General features: G+C 46.8%; 2 protein-coding genes across 6 annotated transcripts in view; one reads left to right on the top strand and one right to left on the bottom strand.

Moving 5' to 3' along the window:
* Exoc3 (exocyst complex component 3) overlaps positions 1-10,113 on the top strand; it is a 40,019-nt gene extending 29,906 nt beyond the window's left edge. For all 3 annotated transcript variants that reach the window (XM_031359869.1, XM_031359870.1, XM_031359871.1), the window contains 3 exons: positions 5,727-5,888; positions 6,489-6,616; positions 7,548-10,113. In XM_031359869.1, coding sequence (XP_031215729.1) covers positions 5,727-5,888; positions 6,489-6,616; positions 7,548-7,719 — 462 coding nt within the window. In that variant the 3' untranslated portion in view covers positions 7,720-10,113. The remainder of the gene's footprint in view (positions 1-5,726; positions 5,889-6,488; positions 6,617-7,547) is intronic.
* Positions 10,114-10,476: 363 nt separating this feature from the next.
* Positions 10,477-20,786, bottom strand: part of Slc9a3 (solute carrier family 9 member A3) — a 48,960-nt gene continuing 38,650 nt past the window's right edge. For 2 of the 3 annotated variants that reach the window (XM_031359866.1, XM_031359868.1), the window contains 11 exons: positions 20,353-20,555; positions 19,641-19,730; positions 19,471-19,541; positions 18,290-18,419; positions 17,001-17,116; positions 16,316-16,445; positions 15,928-16,104; positions 15,681-15,753; positions 14,884-14,991; positions 14,253-14,502; positions 10,477-13,096 (listed from right to left, as the gene is read on the bottom strand). In XM_031359866.1, coding sequence (XP_031215726.1) covers positions 13,093-13,096; positions 14,253-14,502; positions 14,884-14,991; positions 15,681-15,753; positions 15,928-16,104; positions 16,316-16,445; positions 17,001-17,116; positions 18,290-18,419; positions 19,471-19,541; positions 19,641-19,730; positions 20,353-20,555 — 1,352 coding nt within the window. In that variant the 3' untranslated portion in view covers positions 10,477-13,092. Of the gene's footprint in view, positions 13,097-14,248; positions 14,503-14,883; positions 14,992-15,680; positions 15,754-15,927; positions 16,105-16,315; positions 16,446-17,000; positions 17,117-18,289; positions 18,420-19,470; positions 19,542-19,640; positions 19,731-20,352; positions 20,556-20,786 lie in introns of those variants that run through there. The other variant, XM_031359867.1, reaches the window with a different exon arrangement.

The following is a 20,786-nucleotide window of genomic DNA, read 5'->3' as shown; positions in this document are numbered from 1 at the left end:
TTGAGATCAGTGAGGCCCTCAATGGGGGCCATGCCTAACCACTGGAATATGGTCTCTACAGGTTCTCTCTCCTCTTTATTGGGTATTCCAGCTAATGTCATCCCCATTGGGTCCTGAGAGACTCTTGCTTTCCTAGCATCTGAGACTTTCTAGTGGCTCCCCATTGCCGTCCCCCACTGCTACATACCTCTGTTCAATTTCTTGCCCCCCTTTTTCCCCTCTCCCTCCTCCCTTCCTCTGAAGTCCCTCCCTCCCCCTACCTCCATTGATTATCTTGTTCCCTCTTCTAAGTAGGACTGAAGCATCCACACTTTGGTCTTCTTCTGCTTCATATGGTCTATGAGTTATATCAACTTTTTGCCAAATATCCACTTATCAGTGAGTATGTACCATGTGTGTTCTTTTGTAATTGGGTTACCTCACTCAGGATGATATTTTCTAGTTCCATCTATTTGACTGTGAATTTCATGAAGTCACTGTTTTTAATAGCTGAATATACTCCATTATGCAAATATATTACATTTTCTGTATCCATTCCTCTGCTGAGGGACATCTGGGTTGTTTCCAGCTTCTGGCTATTATAAATAAGGCTGCTATGAAAATAGTGAACCATGTGTCCTTGGAGCATCTTTTGGGTATATGCCCAGGAGTGGTATAGCTGGGTCCTCAGGTAGTATTATTTCCAATTTTCTCAGGAACAGAAACAGTATTTTCCAGAATGGTTTACAACTTATAATCCCACTAGCAATGGAGGAGTGTTCCTCTTTTTCCACATTCTCGCCAGCATCTGCTGTCACCTGAGTTTTTGATCTTAGCCATTCCAACTGGCATGAGATGGAATCTCAGGGTCGTTTTGATTTGCATTTCTCTGATGACTAAGGATGTTGAACATTTCTTTAGGTGCTTCTCAGCCATTCAAGATTCCTCAGTTGAGAATTCTTTGTTTAGCTCTGTATCCAATTTTCTAATAGGGTTATTTGGTTCTCTGGAGTCTTAACTTCTTGAGTTCTTTGTATATATTGGATATTAGCTCTCTATCAGATGTAGGGTTGGTAAAGATCTTTGCCTCATAGTACCTTTTCAATTTTATGAAAATTTGTCTATAGTAGTTCTTAGAGCCTGGGCTATTGGTGTTCTGTTCAGAAAATGGTTAGTTCTTTTTTGGAGGACAATCATACAGAATCTTTTCTTTTTTCTTTTTAAAGATTTATTTATTTATTTTTATGTATGTGAGTACATTGTAGCTGTACAGATGGTTGTGAGCCTTCATATGGTTGCTGAGAATTGAATTTTTAGGACCTCTGCTCACTCCGGTCAACTCCACTCCCCCAGTCCCTGCTTGCTCCAGCCCAAAGATTTATTTATTATTATACATAATTACACTGTAACTGACTTCAGACACACCAGAAGAGGGTGCCAGATCTCATTACAGGTGGTTGTAAGCCACCATGTGGTTGCTGGGATTTGAACTCTGGACCTTTGGAAGAGCAGTCAGTACTCTTACCCACTGAGCCATCTTACCAGCCCCCAGAATCTTTTCTTACCCAAGATCATGAAAATTATTTTGAAAATCAGCTATAAAAGTATTCTTAGGGACTATAGAGATAACTCAGTGGTTAAGAGCACTGGTCTTCCAGAGATACTAAGTTCAGTTCCCAGCAAGAACATGGTGGCTCACAACCATCTATAATGTCATCTTCTGACATGGGGATGTACAGGAAGGCACAGCACTCATCTACATAAATAAATAAATCTTTAAAAAAATAGAAAATAAAAAAGTAGTCTTAGAGATCCACCCACCACAATGCCACATGTTGCAGGATGGGGAAAGACTCCCAGAGGCCAGCCTGCTACCAAGTGAATGAAGTGTAGGTGGACAGAAGTACATAGGGGCTTTCCTGCCACCTTGCCGTGAGGCTAGGGAGGGGAAGGCATCCAGAGTTTCACCAGCCAGTCAGCCATGGAAGCCCCCACAATGTGCAAGTATGTGGTGGACAGATGGGAGAGAAAGAAAAGTGAAGAACATTATAGAGAGAGGTGGAACTGGAGGAGTGAGGATGAAGAAGAATAGCCTGTTGTGAGTAGCCAGCCCTGCTACTTGAGGCTGTGGCAGAGTCCCAGCCCACGCTGCTGCTGAGGGCCCTGAAACGTTAATGTTTTTCAGCCTCTGAGACTTACTGCTGAATACCCTCACCATTTCTAGTTCTTTCTGATCTCTGGCAGTCTGGTTTAACTCAGCTGTTCTTGCTCAAACTCTTGTCCAAGCTGATTGATTCAAACTGGCTTTTCTTAACTTCTGACTCAATTGCTCTGCTTAGCCTCATACTGATTTTGGCAATCTGTTATAATCTTCTGACTCCTTCTCATTCTCTGCCTTTTTTGTTTTGTTTTGTTTTTTAAGATTTATTTATTATTATAAATAAATATATTGTAGCTGTCTTCAGACACACCAGAAGAGGATGTCAGATCTCATTACAGGTGGTTGTCAGTCACCATGTGTTTGCTGGGATTTGAACTCATGACCTTGGGAAGAGCAGTCAGTGTTCTTACCCGCTGAGTCATCTCACCAGCCCCTCATTCTCAGTCTTGTTCAGTCTTCACCTGTGTCTCTGTTGTTCTGTTTCTGCCACCCATCTCTGTACAACACTCCTGGTAAAACTGTCCACCTCTCTCTGCATTGCTCTCTCAAAGCCTCAGTTTTCCCTCTATTCTTGTTAGAGTTAGAAATATCCTATTCTGTCAAATCTTTCTCTGATTAGTCACTTTGCCTCTCAAACATCAATTTCAAATATGAGTGCATCCTTCTACAAACTAACTTTACCTTCATTGTTTGGGATTAAAGGTAAGTACTGAGGGTGTGTCTTCATTCCAGCTAGATCACACATAGACCTAAAAGGTCTTTGGATGTGATCAGAGCAGCCATGTTGCTGGATTAAAATTCCTCTGCATACCCCCTACCTTCACCCCTTGCCACCTGCAGCACTCAGGAGAGCAGAAGAAGTGAGGTCCTGAGTCTCACTTGGGAAGCACAGCAAAGCTGACCCGAGGAGGGGGAATAGGTGAGCCACCGAGAAGGTGAGAGCAAGGGAGAGCTGTCACCACCACTTGTCTGCCTTGAGGTGGTGAGATAATGTGGATATGGGGGTGGATACACACACACACACACACACACACACACACACACACACGGACACACACACACACACACAGACACACACACGGACACGAACATGGACACACGCCACCTGTGGCAGTTGGGAGAGCTGCAGAAGTGGCCCTGGTGATGTGGGTGTGCGAGAGCTAAGCCCCTGACCAACTCAGCTACCATCCAGTCCTAGATCCTGGGCTTTCAATCAGCCCACCCCGAAATCTACCTCATTTCTGAACTGCTGGAGCTTGTGAAAGGGCCATTCCTGCTGTTCCAAAGCTCCAGGATCTCCATGACACTGGGCAACAGCAGAATAACTGGGAGGAGTCCCAGTAAGGATCCTGTATTGATAGTGTGACAGAAGCCAGAAGCATCAGACCATTGCAAGTGAAGATGTGTGGACAGAGGGATATACTGGGATACACTGGCATACCACAGCTTCCATGACAAGATGTTTTCTATGCTTGTTTTGTTTTGCTTGGTTTTTGTTTGTTTTTTATTTATTTGGGGGGGGGGGTTGTGTTGTGGTAATTCTCCAACCCAGATTTGCCTCAGCAATTAAAAGACCACTCAATATGAATACAAGCTGTGCACCTAAATTGGGGAGATCTACCACTACACTACCATCTTCCCCATTATAACTTGCGGTTATAGGACCCCTTATAACTTGCGGTTTCTCCAGGTCATGTGCTTCTGCTCCGCTTTCTTTCCACCTCCTCCTCTGTCTCCCATCATTCTCTCTCCCTTTCTCTCCCAAAACCTTCAGCTCAACTTTCCTCTCCTCTGCCCAATCGCCAGCTCTAGCCTTTATTTTATAAATGAAGGTGGGAAGAAGGTTTACAGAAAATCACCTGAGGCTGACTCATTTCTTGTCCGCAGCCCCTCACAAGAGAACAGAATTAACATCAAATATAATTAGCCCCAGGGCTATCTGCTACAGGGTTTCAAGGGCAGAGGGCAGATCCAGGAAATAGGGAGATGAATGGGACTGGGGTGCATGATGTGAAACTTGCAGAGAATCATTAAAATTTTTTTAAAAAGTAGTCTTAAATCTGTATGTTTACATTCCAGCAGTTATGTGTTGTTTTTAAATATTGTAGTTGCTTATTTTTCAAAATTATCAGATTTTTATCTTTTTACTTTGTTTCCTTCAAGCATTTATGTGTTGGTTTTTTAGCAGGATTTGACAGCCATGGTATAGAGTTTGGGTCTGTACGTTTCTACCCATGTTAGACCTTGTCCTTGCCAACTGTCTTAATAGCTTATCTCCTGATATGTTTTGATCTCTGATTTTTATTTCATATGTCGATGATGGGTTTTAAGGAAGGAGGAAATTATATACACTTTCAGGCATATCTTAGTTCCAGTTTCAGCCTGCTTACAGCTTAATTTAGTTAGTGATATATGTCTCTTTATCTTCCTTGGAGTCTTGTGGAAGTCCAGTGTGATACTGTGCCTGCAGGTCCTGTGGTTATACATAAGTCTCCATTTGGACCAGGGACAATTGCCCACCCCACTCATAGGGAGCTGACTCCAAAGCAGAGGCTACAACCAACAGCCATCACATCCGTGGATGCACAATTAAAGGCTCTGACTGACTTAAGTATCACTTTAGTAAGGCCCCCTCACCTCCACAGAGGAGTCTAATCTCTAACAAGCCAGCTTTCCTGTTACTTCTACCATGTTAATTCTAGACTTTTCCTTTGCTTTGTAATGCTCCCAAGGTGTATTTTCTCATTTGAGTCTTTCCTGAGAATTCCCAAGATATTTGGCCTGTGGTTTTGTGGTTTTGTTAGCTGAGAGTGCAGGTGGTGGTGCTGGTGGTGGTGGTGGAGGAGGAGGTGGTTTGGTTTTTCCACTAATCTGCTTATGGGTGAGGTACTGATGTTGGACTCCATCTAAGCTAAGCTCCTCCTGCTAACCCATCCTGTCAGTCAAGAGGCCAAAGCTTGTTTGACTCAGGCAGTTCCTCTACTGCAGCTCTACTTTGTATTAGGTTGAGAGCCTCAGGACCAGGCAGAGTTGGAGCCTCTAAAGGAGTCGGCCCTGAGGCTAGAGTACACATCAAGCAAGTGCTGGCTTGGTGTTTGTTCACTAGGGTCACTGAAGCTCATTTCTAGATAGTTTGGTGCCCTAGAAAAATGATGCTGGAAGCAAGTTCTCAAGAGACTTAAATCTGTCTGATTTTTAGATGGAATGTAAGCATCAAGGCTACACAGGTTATGTGTGGGTCCCTTCTTGCCCTTGTGTGTATGCTGTGCTGCCAGCTGACCTGTCATAACTCCTATCGCCATGTGAAGCCAGGAGAGTCCAAAACTTTATGGTGAAATTCAGACATGTGTAATTTAATGTACTTTAAAGTCCTACAAAATATATAGCCAGGTGTGGTATTCTAGAGGCTGAGACAGGAGGATTGTTGTGAGTTTGAGGCTAGCTTGAACTATATAGCTAGACCATGTCTCAACAGGAAAAAAAATCCAGCTAAGTTGTTGGATAAGGACATACAGCAGCCTGTTTGCAGCTCATCTTAGGTGAGAGCATCTGTGTGGAATCTGCAGCTCACCACGTTTTTCCATAGAGGATGACAGCTGAGGCACACAGGCGTGTGGTGGTGGAATATCTGCGGGCTGTCATGCAGAAGCGGATTTCCTTTCGGAGTGCTGAAGAGCGCAAGGAGGGTGCTGAGAAGATGGTCAGAGAAGCTGAACAGCTCCGCTTCTTGTTCCGGAAGCTGGCATCTGTGAGTATTGAAAGGAGTGAAGCTCAGGAGTGGTGCATATCAGGTTATCTAGTAGCTTGCTTTTGGTTCCTATGCCTGGACTATTTAGGCCAGATGATGAGATTCAGGAACATCAGGAACCAGTGGACAGTTAATTCTGTCTCTCAAGAAGAGGGTCTGGGTTCAGAGCCTGCCCAGCTTCACAGTTGATAAGTGTGTTTCCACAGAGGCTGACACTTTATTAAGGCAACTCTCAAGACTTTTCTAGTGGCAGCCATGTGTAATTTCATGAAGTAATGTATCTCTTCCTGTCCCTCTGTTCTCCTTTGTTTGCTCTTGATGATTCTGGTTGCCACCCAATAACCTCCTTGACTCAAGTGTCCATAGCTAGATACTCCTCACACCAGGCCTTTTCTCTGGCTGGAGACCAAATAGTGACTAACCAAATCACCTCATGAGATTGGCTCCTGATCCTTAGTCAGAGTGAATGAATCTTGGAGTGTTTACATAGAAGAGCAAGGTGTCCAGCCTGAAAACAGGTTTGGAGATGTCAACATCAAATTGGCACTACTGCAAGAAATAGAGTTGAGGGCTGTTCCTTACCCTGCTGCTGTTTTCCAGGGATTTGGTGAGGATGCAGATGGACACTGTGATACAATTGTTGCAGTGGCAGAGGTCATTAAGCTCACGGACCCTTCTCTGCTCTACCTAGAAGTCTCAACTCTGGTCAGCAAATATCCAGACATCAGGTAAAGGCTGAGCATCTTTCTATCAGCAAGTAGCACAACAGGCCATTCCTACTGCCCTTAGGAAGATGAGCTGTGAGCATCAGGAGTCAGACAGAACATGTGTGCTAACCAGATGTGAAGAGAAAGGCTGTCAGGGCATGGTGGTGAGGGTGCAACAAGGAGTCATCTGTGCAGCCTTCCACCAGCCCTACTGACGTTAGCAGTCTGGCTGAGGTTAGTACATCTGCCTGTCTTGTAGCCAGCCTTGCTTGCCTGAATGAGTACTGGAGAGAAGGCAGCGCTAACTATACAAGGTGGGTAGTGTTTGTCTGAATGAGTAGTGGAGAGAAGGCAGCGCTAACTATACAAGGTGGGTAGTGTTTGCCTGAATGAGTAGTTTAGAGAAGGCAGCTCTAACGGTACAAGGTGTATGGTGTTGGGAAGGATTGAGTATTACATCTTTGATTGGTGAAGTGGGAAGGTTGTGAGCACTGGAGCGATCTAAACCCCATGATCTAAGGAAGAACCTGACTTGTATGTGGCCAGGACTTCCTCACATATATGTGCACTCAGTGTCAGGCTATCTATTCCACGTCCCTCTACCTGCTGTGCTGGCTCCAGACCCCAGGCCCTGCCTCCATTCTAGGAACCTGCCACATCCTCTAAGGATGAGCATGGCTAAGATGTCTCATTGCCACTGTTAGAAGACCAAGAGTACTAAACCTCACCTTTTTGTGGTAGGCATTCTTGACACCAGTAGTTAGAACAGAATTTTAGAAGTTCTTTTACATTTTTCATGGAGAAAGTAAGATGAAATGTTGAGTATCTCTCTTCTGTAAAAAGAAAAGAAGAGATGTCCTTTATGGCCGTCAGTATCCCACCCTCTGAGTGTCACCTGTGGAGACTGAGGGAGCTGAGAAAATGGAGGTTCATGCTGACTTCTCTCCCACAGAGATGATCACATTGGTGCACTGCTGGCACTTCGAGGAGATGCCAGCCGGGACATGAAACAGACCATCATGGAGACGCTGGAGCAGGGTCCTATGCAAACAAGCCCCAACTATGTTCCCATCTTCAAGGAGATCGTTGTGCCCAGTCTGAACGTGGCAAAGCTTCTTAAGTAGCCTTGTCCTCCCTGCTGCCCTATGTGTCTTTACTGTGTGGCTTTCCTGTTGTCACCATATTAAAACAAAAGTCCATCTCTAGATGTTCCATATAATGTCAGTTACACGTTCCTGTCTTCTGTGGCTTCACACTGTTCTACTATGAGAAAAGAAGATGTGTAGTGGGCGTCACTTTTTCTTCCCTGCTGAAATCTTGCTCTGCTTAATTAACTCTTTGAACCTCTACCACTTAATTAAAGGAAAAGAAAGCCAGGAAGCTTTTCATTCCTAGTTGTAGGTTGTTCTGACTGGGTTGTGATACAACCATGTCCAGAGGCTACAGGAGGTCATCTGGTCTCAGCTGACCTGTGAGTAGTCCTGAGCAGTCTGTGGGGCCAGGATCTGCCCTCACCTTTCTGTCATTCTGATGTCCACAGCTCTCCTTGTATATGGATGGTTGTCCTCTTGTTCCAGAGTTCCAGGGACGACCTTAAACAAGGTTGGAGGGCCTGATAGGGGTTGTCCACATGGCCTTGTACCACATAGCCACCCTTGAATGTTTAGACTAATGAAATATTGTCTTTCCATTCTTGATGATAGTGTTAACATTCTGGTTTTATTTCATTCTTACAAAGTGTAAAAAAAAAAAAATCACAAATAACCCATTTTCTAAGTGGAACTAAGTAAAAATTCCTCTGGGACTCAGAAGAAACATGAATTTCCTAGAGGGCCTGGCTGGTATTATTTTGATCCAGGCCCTGCTCAACAATCCACTCAATGGGAATGACAACTGGGCAGTGAAATGTACACTGAGAAGTATCAACAAATAGCAGTGACCCTTGTGACAAAAGATGCTTGTATCTCCACTGAGGTTTCTCACTGTAGGCTGCTGCTGGCATGTAGGGTAAACATCAAAATGACCACTGAATGCCCATATGGTTAAGCCTATTTGGCTCTCAGGCCTTAGAGGTCAACAGAGGACAGGGGAAATCATACTTATGGACAGTGGGTAGTAGAATCATGGAGACGGGATAGGAATTGTTAGAAGTCAAGGAGTAGTACATATCAAGCTATGTACTAGTGGGTAGACAGTGTTCAGCATGCTACAGGGAAAGCTGTGGCCAAGAACCTTTTTAGAGGACACCTGTGTACAGGATTGGATAGGCTATTCCAGTGAGTGGGTTGTGACTACATATACCAAAGTTTATAGTGTCTGTTTCCTGAACAGGGATGTGTGACTGCCATTTGCCAGACAGGGGCGTGTTTTGAGAGAGAACATTGACCAGGTATTGATTCCATGAACTAAGCTGTTAGCCATGAAAGGGTGTCTTGCAGATTAGCAAAATCCCTTGGTTGTTGACTGTCTTAGTCAGGTTCTTTTGCTGTGATGAGATACCATAACCAGGGCAACCATTATTAAAAGAAAGCATTTAACTGGTGGCTTGCTTACAGTTTCAGAGGTTTAGTCCATTATCATAATGGAGGGGAGCATAGCATTATGCAGTCAGGTCCTAGAGCAGTAGCTGAGAGCTGTTCTATAAGCACAGACACACAGACTCTGGGGCTTGACATGGGCTTTCGAAACTTCAGAGCTCATTCCCACCTCGTGACACACTTCTTCAATAAGGCCACATGTTCTAATCCTTTCAAATAATTTCACTCTGTGGTGACTAAGCCTTCAAGTATATGAGCCTATGGAGGCCATTCTTATTCAAAGCACCATATTGACCTTATTTAGTTGGGTCCAGGATAAGTAGATGTTCCAGGTCATACTGGATCACAAGTGAGGTGGAGAAGCAGGTGTGAGATTGATGCTGTCTCATTCCCCTTTCCTCGTATCTGTTGATGCACAGTTCAGGTTGATGGGTGAGCTCCCTCTAAAGAAGGAAAGGGTGGACATCCTAGACACTTGAGTTCAGGTTGCCAGAATCAGGCCACCTCCACAAAGTCCTTTAATGCAGAGTTCAGGGAGAGCTGAACAAGCAGAGCCACATTGGGTCACTTCCTTTCTTCCTGCAGTGGAATGAACTGTGACTTCTAAAGAGAAAGATTGAGGTCTTAACCTTTGAACCCTGAATCAGACTTGGGTTGAAAGTAGAATCATTGCAGGTGTGATGTAACTCAAGGTATTAAGTCACATGGAAGTAGTGTGAGTACTTGTGTGGAGATGCCAGCAGCTCTTAAAACCAAGAAGAGACCTGGGAGGACTCCTTTCCTGACTCCTGGGCCTTATTTCTTCCCATAAGGCATGAAGCCGACGTTGTGACTCACGCAGTACTCTTTGCTAGTATTCTATCTGCTTCGAGATGACAATAAACATAACAGTTGGGATTCATCTTGTAAACAGCCAATATCTGGGGATTCTGCTTTGATGTGCCATTTTAAGTAATCTAAAAATAAAAATGTGTTGCAGGACCTCTAGAGCTCGTGTTTAAAAGGCTTTGCGACACACTTCTGCCTTGCACGGTCCTCACCTTGACTTACAGAGACCCTCCTTGGTGCCCTTTCTTGCCATCCCTTCTCACTCATGCGCTTTGATGCCGGTAGCACCTCAGCTGCCTCCTCAGCCATGCTGGGAGCTGTTTCAACCACCCACTGCCCAGTCGTCACCGGAAGTATCTGATCTATTTTGTAGCTGAGAGATGCTATTGAGGCTTTTCATAGATGTGTCCAGCCTCAGAAACACACCCTCTGTTTTAATTTTAGTGCACAATAAACTGCTCCTTAAGTTATCCTGGATAGGATTTTTCTTCATAAACAAAGTTTGCACCCAAAATGCCTTAAAGTGTTTTTAATAGACATAGACAAGCAGTCACTGTGGTTTTGCTGATGGACTCCTTGTACAGATGCTGCCCAACACATAGAAGGGGCATTTTAAGGCACATTATTCTGTGATCAGAATTAAAATTCAACTATGATTATGTTCACAACATTAAAACACAATTTTAACCACTCAAAATATATTTCTAGTTTTGATGAAGTTCTTTAAATTTCCTTTCATAAAAAAGATTAGTAATACATAGTATATTGAACACTGTAATAAAATTATTTTCAAGAAAATACAGAAGTGGAAATACAAATTTCCTAAATTTATATTCTTTGTAGTACCACAAAGTAGGTCAGAGTTCAGTATTAAATAAATAGAAATTCTCTCCTAATAAAAAAAAAAAAACTTTTACAACAGTTTTCCTAAGGAAATACATTCATAGGCTTTTACATTCTATTGTACAACAATGACAAGAACAAGAGGGTCCTCAACTATGAAATGTAGCCACTGTATCATTTAAGCACAGGAAGTGGGGTTTTGTGAATGAGGCTTTCTTATCAAGACTCTGATTCCCTATGGCTATGCCCAGTGGTGTGGGTTTACACGCTCAAAGGACATGGCCTGTGCACAGCTAAAACATGGACAGAGCGTCAGAGGGTTCCACAGACTGATCACTGGGCTGCTAGCTTTGGTATCTCTGGGTACTGGTGCAAGGTGACAGTTGCCGAGGCACTGTCCCATCACACTCGGTTTCTAATTCTGCAGTGGGAATTGGACCCTATGGCCAGCAGATCGGGTGAGGTGCTAAGGCGGTGTCCTGGCACAGGAAGGTATGAGAAACTTGCCTGCAGAGCAGGGGCTGACAGTGCCTCGCAGAACTCTCCTGGTACCATAGCCAGGTACACCCTGCCTAGGAGGTACTCCAAATGGCAGCTCCAAAGTCTGGTGAAATTACTGATTCTGGCCTTGGGCGGTGGCTGGACTTCAGAAGCAGACAAATGTTTCCAAGGGCTGTGGAAACCAGATGCTGAGCATCTGATGGCTGAGTCTGAGCTGGCCAGTCAGTAGCATACTGACACATTCACTTGGGGAGTGACACTGAAGCAGAATGCAGTATGTTGAGCAAACTTGTTTTGTTTTCATTCATTTCTCTCAGCTCTCTTCCTATACATGAGTCAACTGTGGCATTAATACAAATCGACGGACCTTCCTGTGACTTCTCTGAAGGTAACTGCCAACCTTGTTCCTGAGACATGGTATTTAGTTTCCTGAGCAGAGACCTGAGTGCTTTGTTTCAGAAGTCTGCAGGATGTCCTTAAGTCCACCTTTTGCCCCATCTCGATCTCCCTTAAGTGATACCCTGTGGTGCAGGCAAAGTTTCCAGAGAGTAGAAAGCAAAACTCAGGTGACTCTTCAATACTGGACTTCTGAGGAAAGACGACAAGGGATAGGGCCCGTCCTCACCCCTACAGAAGGCCAGTGTTCTAAGGCCCAGGCCCTGAAGACCTGGGGACAGGACAAAATCCCCAGATAGTGGGTTCCTGCATCCCCCTACTCCTGGGTGATGTAGAGTCCCGCTGTGTCCCCAGGTCTTCCCCGCCTTTGACAGATGCCAGAGAGCTGGCTATAATTTTGACCAAGGAAAGTTTCCGGTGGACAACTACTAGTACCCTAGCCCAGCCTGCCTGGCCATCTGCAGTGTTCCCAACTTAGGGATAGCTCAAGCCGGATACCTTGTTTGTGATGGCAAGGCCCAGGCTGGGAGGGGCCAGGCAGGGAAAGTCTGAGCTAGAGGAGCCAAATATTTCTGCAGTTGGTCACAAGGTGATAGGACAGTCTGGAGAACTAACTTGGAAGGGGGTCAGATAGGGCCTCAGGGGGGTATATTTCTGGGGATGCACAAGAACCTGCTGCCTATTTAGAATGAGGTTGATCTGGGCGGTGCCACTTGTACAAATCTCAGTTTTTGAGACCTTTGTTTTTACTAGCAGGCCTCTTGGGGATCTTCCCCCTTCTCGGAGTAAGAGTGGCCAATACTATAAAGAGCTCGCCTCTGGGTGGGGTTGGGGAGGCAGCACCACAGAGCCCTGGGATCTGAACCAGGGCAAGAAGACGGCAGGAGGCAGTGTGGTATCCTGGGGACACCATATGGATTAAAAGATTCTTCCCAGGGCTAGGCTATGCATTAAGACTCCCAGAGTGCATTGAACACTAGCTGGTTGGGGAGGGGCCACTGAAGGAAACCCTCAGAGCTGGGCCGCCGGCCAGGCAGTGATCACAGCGGCGTCTCTTCTTGCTCCAGAGCGTGCAGTGGCAGTTCTGTAGAGCCCGGAAGAGAAGCAAGTTTTAACAGAGCTGGGCGTCGGCGCGGGCGAGGCCTTTGGAATGAGCGCCTACTGTGTACCCGGCGCGCAGCCGCCGACCGAGCGTGCGCACTGGGTAGGGCCCGGTGCTCTGGCTCTGTCCCGGGTTCACCAGAGGCAAAAGTGACAGTCGTGGTGCGCTCAGATGGGGCGGGGCTTGGGGCACGTGGGTGGGCGAGCCCTGCGGGGAGCAAAGGCTGCTGGGCAGCAGCAGATGACTGACGAGACAGGCGTCCAGTAAGCAGCGATGTGCCAGAGCCTGTGTCACCTGTGGGAAAACGGAGTGTGAGTGGTTCCAGTCCAGATTAACACTGACCTACAGAAACCTGTAAACCTGTACTCAGCCCAAGATTCCCTTCCCCCTGAGTTTGCTGTTCCTCTGTGGCTTGCCCAAAACTAGGTGCCTGGCCATGGAAAGGGTACCTCAGGCTCAAGTGCAAGGAAGGACCCCTAACCATCCACACCAAATGGGGCATTTTCTGCTGTGGACTACTGCAGAGTTACAAGGAGTTCCAGCCAGCGTCTCTGAACCTTCCTAGGCAGCTGTGCTCACACAGAGCAGAGCTGGATCATTCCCCATGTCCTGACATTTTCAAACCCTGCCATTGATAGCAGCCCCCTCTACAAAGGGTAGCAGTGCCCCACCCACCCCTGGATACTACTGCTCTACCCTAGAAACTTATCACAAGCCTCTAGGCACACAAGGCTCTTTCAAAGAGCCAGGCCTTTAATCCCCACACTCAGGAGGCAAAGGCAGGCATATTTCTGAGTTCCAAGACAGCCTGGTTTTCAGAGCTAGTTGCAGAACAGCCAGGGCTTCTCAGGGAAACCCTGTCGAAAAGGGGGGAAGTAGAGGCAAGCCAAGAGACAGAAGCAAAGAGCAGGTGAAGAGCACTGAGGACAAACAGGTTTCCTGTTCCCTGTTACAGCATTCAGAACTGGACTCTCTTAGGAAAGAGAGCCTGCCCCTGTGTGTGTGTGTGTGTGTGTGTGTGTTCATGTGTTCGCGTGGGGGGGGGGGAGAGCAAGGCTGGCCAGAATCTCCAATTGTAAAGAGATTCATTTCATGTCATACTAGACTGATAAAAGAACTCTGCAAATGTCTGAAATGAACCTGAGACCTGACCACGGGATACTTCTATGTTGCCCAGGCTAGCCTCAAATCCTTAGTTTTCCTATCTTCTGTAAATACTGGGGTTATAGGCATACAACACCATGCCAGGCCCTTAAATCTATCTGGATACTACATATTAGCGAGAGTCCGCCATCAGTCTCCTAAGAAATATACAGCTGAACAGATGACCAAGACAGGATTTACAGAGTGAAGACAGCTGCTGCAAAGTCTGAAAAAGTGCAGGTGCCGCAGAGAGGCCTGAAGGCAACAGCTGGGAAGAAAGAAAGTGTTAGAGGAAGAAACCAGTTACATGTGTGTGGACTCGGGGGAAGCGGGTTGGAGCTGTTCCTCATGGCCATCAGCCAGCAGGAAGGAATCCACTGATTTGTTGCTGAGGCGGAATGGTGTCAGGCGGCGGAAGTTGCTGGGAGAGTTGGGAATCTGGACACGGGCCCTCTGGGAAGGCACCACGGTCTCCCCAGGGGACAGCCAGGGTGGCACCCTGGATAGGATGCTTGGGTCCAGATCCTCGTCAGGGGAGAACACAGGATTATCAATTCCTAAGAGAAAGGGCAGCTGGTCAACCTCAAAGAAGTACTCTCAGGAGAAGTAGGAGGCTGGGTGGATAGGCTCTGTACTAGGTGACTATGCCAACTCCTCTTGTGGCTACCACCTTCAGGGTAACCTTGACAGTCAAATCTAACCCTCATCCCACACCTTCCCTCCACATTTGAGACCCAAAACACCTAGACAATTTCAACAACACCTCCCTTCTTTCAGGTCTGGCCTGTTCTTCCACATATACTTGCCATCTGTCCTGGAAGACATCTAGGTGGAAGAGGTTATACCTCCAAGACCGATACTAAGCCTCCCCAAGCCTTTGGCTCCTCCCTTGATGACCAAACTCACTTAGAGCAGCCAGGACATCTCTCCCATCTTACCTGCCCCAGACTCAGAGGCTACATCCTTGGTGACGCTGGCCAGAAACTCAATGCCTCCACTGATCTCTTCATAGTTGGTGGCCTCCTCATGCTCTGAAAGTTCCAAATCTAGATAGCAAAGGAAAAAGAATACTTTGAGTAAGAATGACTCAAGTTCTTGATGGCTGCTAGTACACTCCCCCTTCCCATCACAACCCCCCGCCATGGGTGGTTTTTCACAGCACTTGGGTAGCCCAGGGTTCAAGGGTCTGGAGCCAGTTGTGCAAAAGCCTAAACCACTCCTACAGTGCTTCCTTTTGTGACCCCAACTATATTTGGTCTTTGAGAAGGTCTATTGGATAGGAATGGCTGGGACTCCAAGGCCTACAATGAAAGGGTTGGATGGAGAAAGACCACTTATCTTTTAAAGGGGTGTGTGTGTGTGTGTGTGTGTGTGTATGCGCTCATGCACATGCACACACACGTTCATGAGTGTGCTTAGTGCCCATGAGGGCCAGAAGAGGGCATTAGATTCTCTGGAACTGGAGTCGCAGCTGGCTTAAGTTGCCTTATATGAGTGCTAGGAACTGAACTTGGAACCACACTGAGATGTCTTTCCATCCCATAGTGGGAGTGCTTATCTCTGCTGCTGCAGCAGGAATATGGGAGAAGAATACTAAGAGTGTCTGGCCTAGTGGTATCCCACCCCCACCCACCAACGGATGCATGGAGGCCCAAGATCAGAATCCCAGGGTACAGCCACAGGTCCAGGCAGGAGTCCCTCCTGAATCAAGCACATGCAGAGGGACAGTTCTTACCTTTCTCCTTGATGGTAAAGTTGTGTGTCAGGTTCTCCATAGGAAGCTTCCCATTAGGAATACTGCTATTCCTCTGTGGACAAGTATGAGCTCTTACTAGATGTACCCACATGCAGGCCCCTAACTTGCATGAACTTGGTCTCTGCTCTGGTGAAAGGATATTTACCAGGCAGCTTGCCTAGCCAGCAGGACCACAGATCCTTCCTGGTAGCCCACCCTACAACCATTGACCCCCACCTTCCCTCACCCGCTTCTGTGCACGCTCCCTCTTGTACAGCTTGGCCGCCTTCTTGTTCTGGTTGATGCCTAGCTTAGCTGACTTAAAGGACTCCAGGCGCTTCCGCATAGTCCTGTGAAAGATTTCCTTGTCCTGCTTTTCATCCTCATTGAGTGTTAGCTCATGCCGGCTATAGAGATGCTTGTACTGTGGGAACAACTGGCAGTTAGTTGGGCCTATATGGCTCAGGTAGGCCACAAAATCTCCAGCTCATCCCTGTAGACCCCTTGCCTGAGAAGAGGGCAGGCACTGCTGTAGGTGCATGGCTGGGTTCCACCAGCCATATCACATGAGGGGATGACGAAGGCTTACCCTGTGGGATAGGAGGGCTCTGGGTGGCTCATCCCATGGTACCCACCTCCTGCCGAGGCTTGTACAGGTACTGTTGCAGTGTGTGGTGGGTGACCATGTCCTCAGTGTCACGGATGCTCTTCCGCCTCTGTTCCAAGGACTGCATGTCCAGGCATACAGCACTGACATTTTCCCTCCTGCATGGACCAACACTGAGCCCAGGGGAGTAGCTACACAGAAGTCTCCTGCCCTGCCTAGGTACTTCATAGTCCCTTGCTGCCTCAGGACTGCTTGGATGGTCTCCCAGAATGCCTTCTAGACTTCTGTGTAAGGTTGACCCCCAGTATCACCAGTCCCCCCTTCCCCCTACAGCCCAACTATGACTCCTGAGGCCCACAGCATCTCCTAAGCGCTAGAACAGCCACCATCATAAAAACTAACCATTAGCTGCCCAGGCAGGGCTAAAGGGCATGAAGTGCTGAACCAGGTCAGGTATCTGCTGCTCTCCCTTCCTGCCTTCTTCCTTCTCTCTAATCTCAGTGCCTCACACAGTCCTGCTGACTGCTGAATAAAGATGTGCTTTTACAGATGAGGATGCAGGCCTCTGTACCCGTCTCCTATCCTGGTCTACTTACACTTTCCTTACTCAGTTGCCTTAGGCCCTGTAGGAGGCACTAGTAGGCCTCCTTAAGGGCCATAAGTGCTTCTAAGGAGTACACTTTCCCAGGGAAGTTTATGAACTGGTCACATACAAGAAATAGGAGACAGACGCCTCCACAGTAGATGGGCGGGGTGTGCTGAAGTCCACATTGACCATATTGTCCGTACTTGGGGAGCGAATGAAGGCCAGGGACCCACGGCGCTCTCCCTAAAAGGAGAACATATAGACTCATTAGCACTCAAGGATGACATTTAGGCAGCACCTGCCATGTCAGAAGATCCTGTGACCAAGCTCAAGGGCCTGAGGACTCAGGCAGGCAGAGATGGAGCTCAAGGAAGATCAGCCTCCCTGGGACCCTGTACAATGTCCCTAAACACTTTGAAGTTCAGCAAGGGCCAAGATAGAGTCAGAGCTGGGATTGGATCCATGTAGAGGTCATCAAAGCCTCACGTGAGAGGAGGAGAGCTAAAAGTTGAGCAGGAAAACAGAAACAAAAACAGTAGGTAAAAACAGAATCTCTTAAAGGACACAAAAATATCTAGGACATACCACCCCAGCTTGAAGGTTGGGGAAGTGGTTTTTGTCCCCATCAGTCTCTGAGTGGCAATGGCCTTGGGGTCATGTGGTGCCTAGTTGGGACCTATGTCTATTAATAAAGGATGTCATGGAGCCCAGGCAGGAGTGGGTGGGTCATGAATGAACCAGCCACAAGACAGTCACATGTGTGTCATAGAAGGATTTAATATGAATCTGTACAACATATGTGTCTATGCTGTATCTATGCATACATGTGTTCATGACTATGTATGTATGTATGTATGTATGTATGTATGTATGTATGATTAGTTTACATGTGCCTGGGTTTGTGTGTGTTCATATATGTAAATGTGAGCATTACTATACACCTGGGCGTGCATGTATCAGCCATGCCTTTGTGTATGTATGTACATGTGAGGCTGCTCCTTAAGATCATCAGCCAGTAGAAAATATCCACCAAGTTGTTTCTGAGTACAATGTATATGTGTGAATAGGTAGAGGACCTGGGCCCATTACCCATTTCCGAACATTTTTCATTCTTTTTAGGGAAAGTACAGGCATTCGTACTCCTCGAGAGCCCAGTCTCCATTATCTGGAGGATTTGGTTTCTACCAAAACAACAGCATCTAGATAGCCACTGTACCTGTGCCTCTGATTCCTGGGGGAAGTCTGACATGCCCTATTCCTAGAGTACAACTCCACGATTCACAAGAGCATTTGCAGCGAGCCATTCAAGCGTACAAGGGCCACTCATCACTTCCCTCTGCCTATGCCTTGGGCTGCATCTGTGGTCTTGCTTCAGTCCTCAACTTCAGCAGAGGGATAAATAGGATATTCTAGTACCTCAGCAACATAGCTAATAGCATCCTTCAAATTCAGCTCATGGAAAACATTCAGGATCCGATCTCGGGATTTTTGAGCAGATCTTCTCATGAGGACTTTGCTGAGGAACTTCCTATCAAAATTGGACCACCTGGGGGACAAAAGATCACATCAGCGCTGGGAGTCTGGGGCTCCTGTCCCATGTAGATTAGAACGAGGTCAGAACAGGCTAATGCCTGCCAGAGCTAGTCAACATAGAACCATCCTTTTTTGCCTCCTGGATTTTATTTATTGTAACAACCTGAAAGTGAGTTTTAAAATGATAGGTCTTCATGCCACCTCAGCTCTCACCCTTTGCTTTCTCCTATTTTTGGCAGTGACTGGCAGTGGAATTATATGTCATTTTTTTAAAAAAAAATAACAAAATGGCCAGGTTTCCAAGTGGCCATCTGACCCTCCGAGTGCTGTGAGGACAGGGCCAAGATTAAGACAGCAGCAGGTCTTGTTCCAACTCCCGAGACATTCTTGTCTAGGATGTGCTGCTCAAGTTAGCTCTCAGCCTCACGTGGACTTCAGGTAATTATCTCAAAACAGGTACTAACAAGGGTGAGATAAGAGTTTCCATCATATAGTCTTAAGTGCCTTTATGTTACAGTAAAATACAAATGAGTCATTTCTGTTTCATGAACAAGATCATTTTAAATACTAACACATCTTTCCCCTGTTAATGAAATAGAGAAGTGATTTGTTTTCCTGGTCTTTTATTCTTACATTATTTAAGTTTAGCATTAATTGATCAGTAAAAGGGTGTATCTCTATATGCCTGGGGAGATCGTCAGGAATAAGATTCCGTTCCCTGGTTTGCTGGAGGCTCTATCCTCTTGTTAATATTAACTTTGTTTTTCGCCTGCTTGCACCTGGAAGTGTAGTGCACATTGAAGCCTGGGAATGGGGGCTCCTGCACCATGACAGAGTGTCCATATGCTGTTTATCTGTTCATCCTTCTCCCCCCTGACAATTTGTCTCTGGCTCTTTTAAATGGAGAGGTCCTCCAGAAATTGTTTTGTGGCTCTTGAGTTGTAGTATCACATTGGTATGGCCTCCGGTGTTCTTAGTGGCCCTCTCTGCACCTATGGGACCCCTTGTTCTATATTTGAGGGGTCACAGGTAGAAGGGGGAATGCTATGACTTAGGCTACTCACTTATCTCTGAGGTAATTGTGTCCAATTTGTCCTGAGATGTCCTCAATGGCTGAGAGGATGTGGTCAAAAGCCTTTCAGAGGAAAAAAACCTTAATTGGCCATCCTTCCTCACCCACAGCCTACCCCCAGACCATGGCTTCCCAGGCTGTATGCTTTGACCCTCTCCCTACCCGGCCATGTAGCTTCTCGTTGAGCTTTGGCTCACGATGCTCACTCCTCTTCACCTTCAGCCACTGTACCAGGGGCTTAATGGTCAGGCCCTGAAAGACAGCCGCACTAATTCTGGTGCCAGGCAGGATCCACATACCACTCCTCCCACCCCCCAGGGGCCTCTGAGCCCAAACCAGACAAACATTAGATCTCTTCTTCCACTGTACCTTCCACTGTAACCAGTCCAGGGACCCATGAATACATTGATACTGCCCTATAAAAAGGTGCCCCCAAAGCCCCTGTGCTGTGGATGTCTATATGGACATCAGAACTTCCAGTGGTCACTTTGGCCAGCCAGATGAAAAGGGCCCGACCAATCAGCATTGTAGATGTAACTAGGTCTGCTCTCATTAGTCCTGGCCAGAAAGTTACACTTTAAGAACAAATTGTGCTATGTCCCCTGTGGGGCCACATGAAAACCTACAAAATGCTCCTAATTACTAAAATTACAAAAACCAATTAAAGCGTGGGATCTGGAAATAATCAGCCCTCAGGGTTGAGCCCTGTCAGCCCACAGGGTTGAGCCCTGTCAGCCCACGGAATTGAGCCCTGTCAGCCCGAGGGTTTGAGCCCTGTCAGCCCGAGGGTTTGAGCCCTGTAGGGCTGGCTGCTCTCAGGTGGGATCAGAGTTTGGACACCACGAGGCAGGGCCCTGGCCAAGCTGAGCCACACCTGAAAGATGACGGTGAAGAAGACCACAATGAGAGTGGTGCTGACAAACAGATTTTTCTCCTTGACTTTTTTCTCATCCAGAAGTACCACCAGGGCATAGGCCACTGCCCCACGCAGGCCACCATAGGACATGACCACCTGGTCAATGGTCTCTAGCTGCACCATGCGGTAGCGATTCAGGATCCAGGTCTGCAGAACAACACCTGTAATGGAGAGGTCACTCAGCTCCATGGCTGCTTCCCTCAAGGCCACCCTTCAGGATTCCCTAAAGCCTTTCGCTTCTCTGTCCCTCAACTGACTGTGAAGGATGGACAGTGGGTCTATCTCAAGGACACTACTAGTCAGGCCCTCTGTAGGATGAGGCAATAATGCTGCTCTCACCCCAGTTCCCAGCTCCCATTCCTTGATCTCTTGGTGCCACCTTGATCCCCCAT

The sequence above is a fragment of the Mastomys coucha genome, unplaced genomic scaffold, assembly GCF_008632895.1.
Source record: "Mastomys coucha isolate ucsf_1 unplaced genomic scaffold, UCSF_Mcou_1 pScaffold8, whole genome shotgun sequence".
In the NCBI taxonomy this organism is placed as follows: Eukaryota; Metazoa; Chordata; class Mammalia; order Rodentia; family Muridae; genus Mastomys; species Mastomys coucha.
Note: the sequence above shows the minus strand (reverse complement) of the source record. Positions and strands in the feature narration are given on the sequence as shown.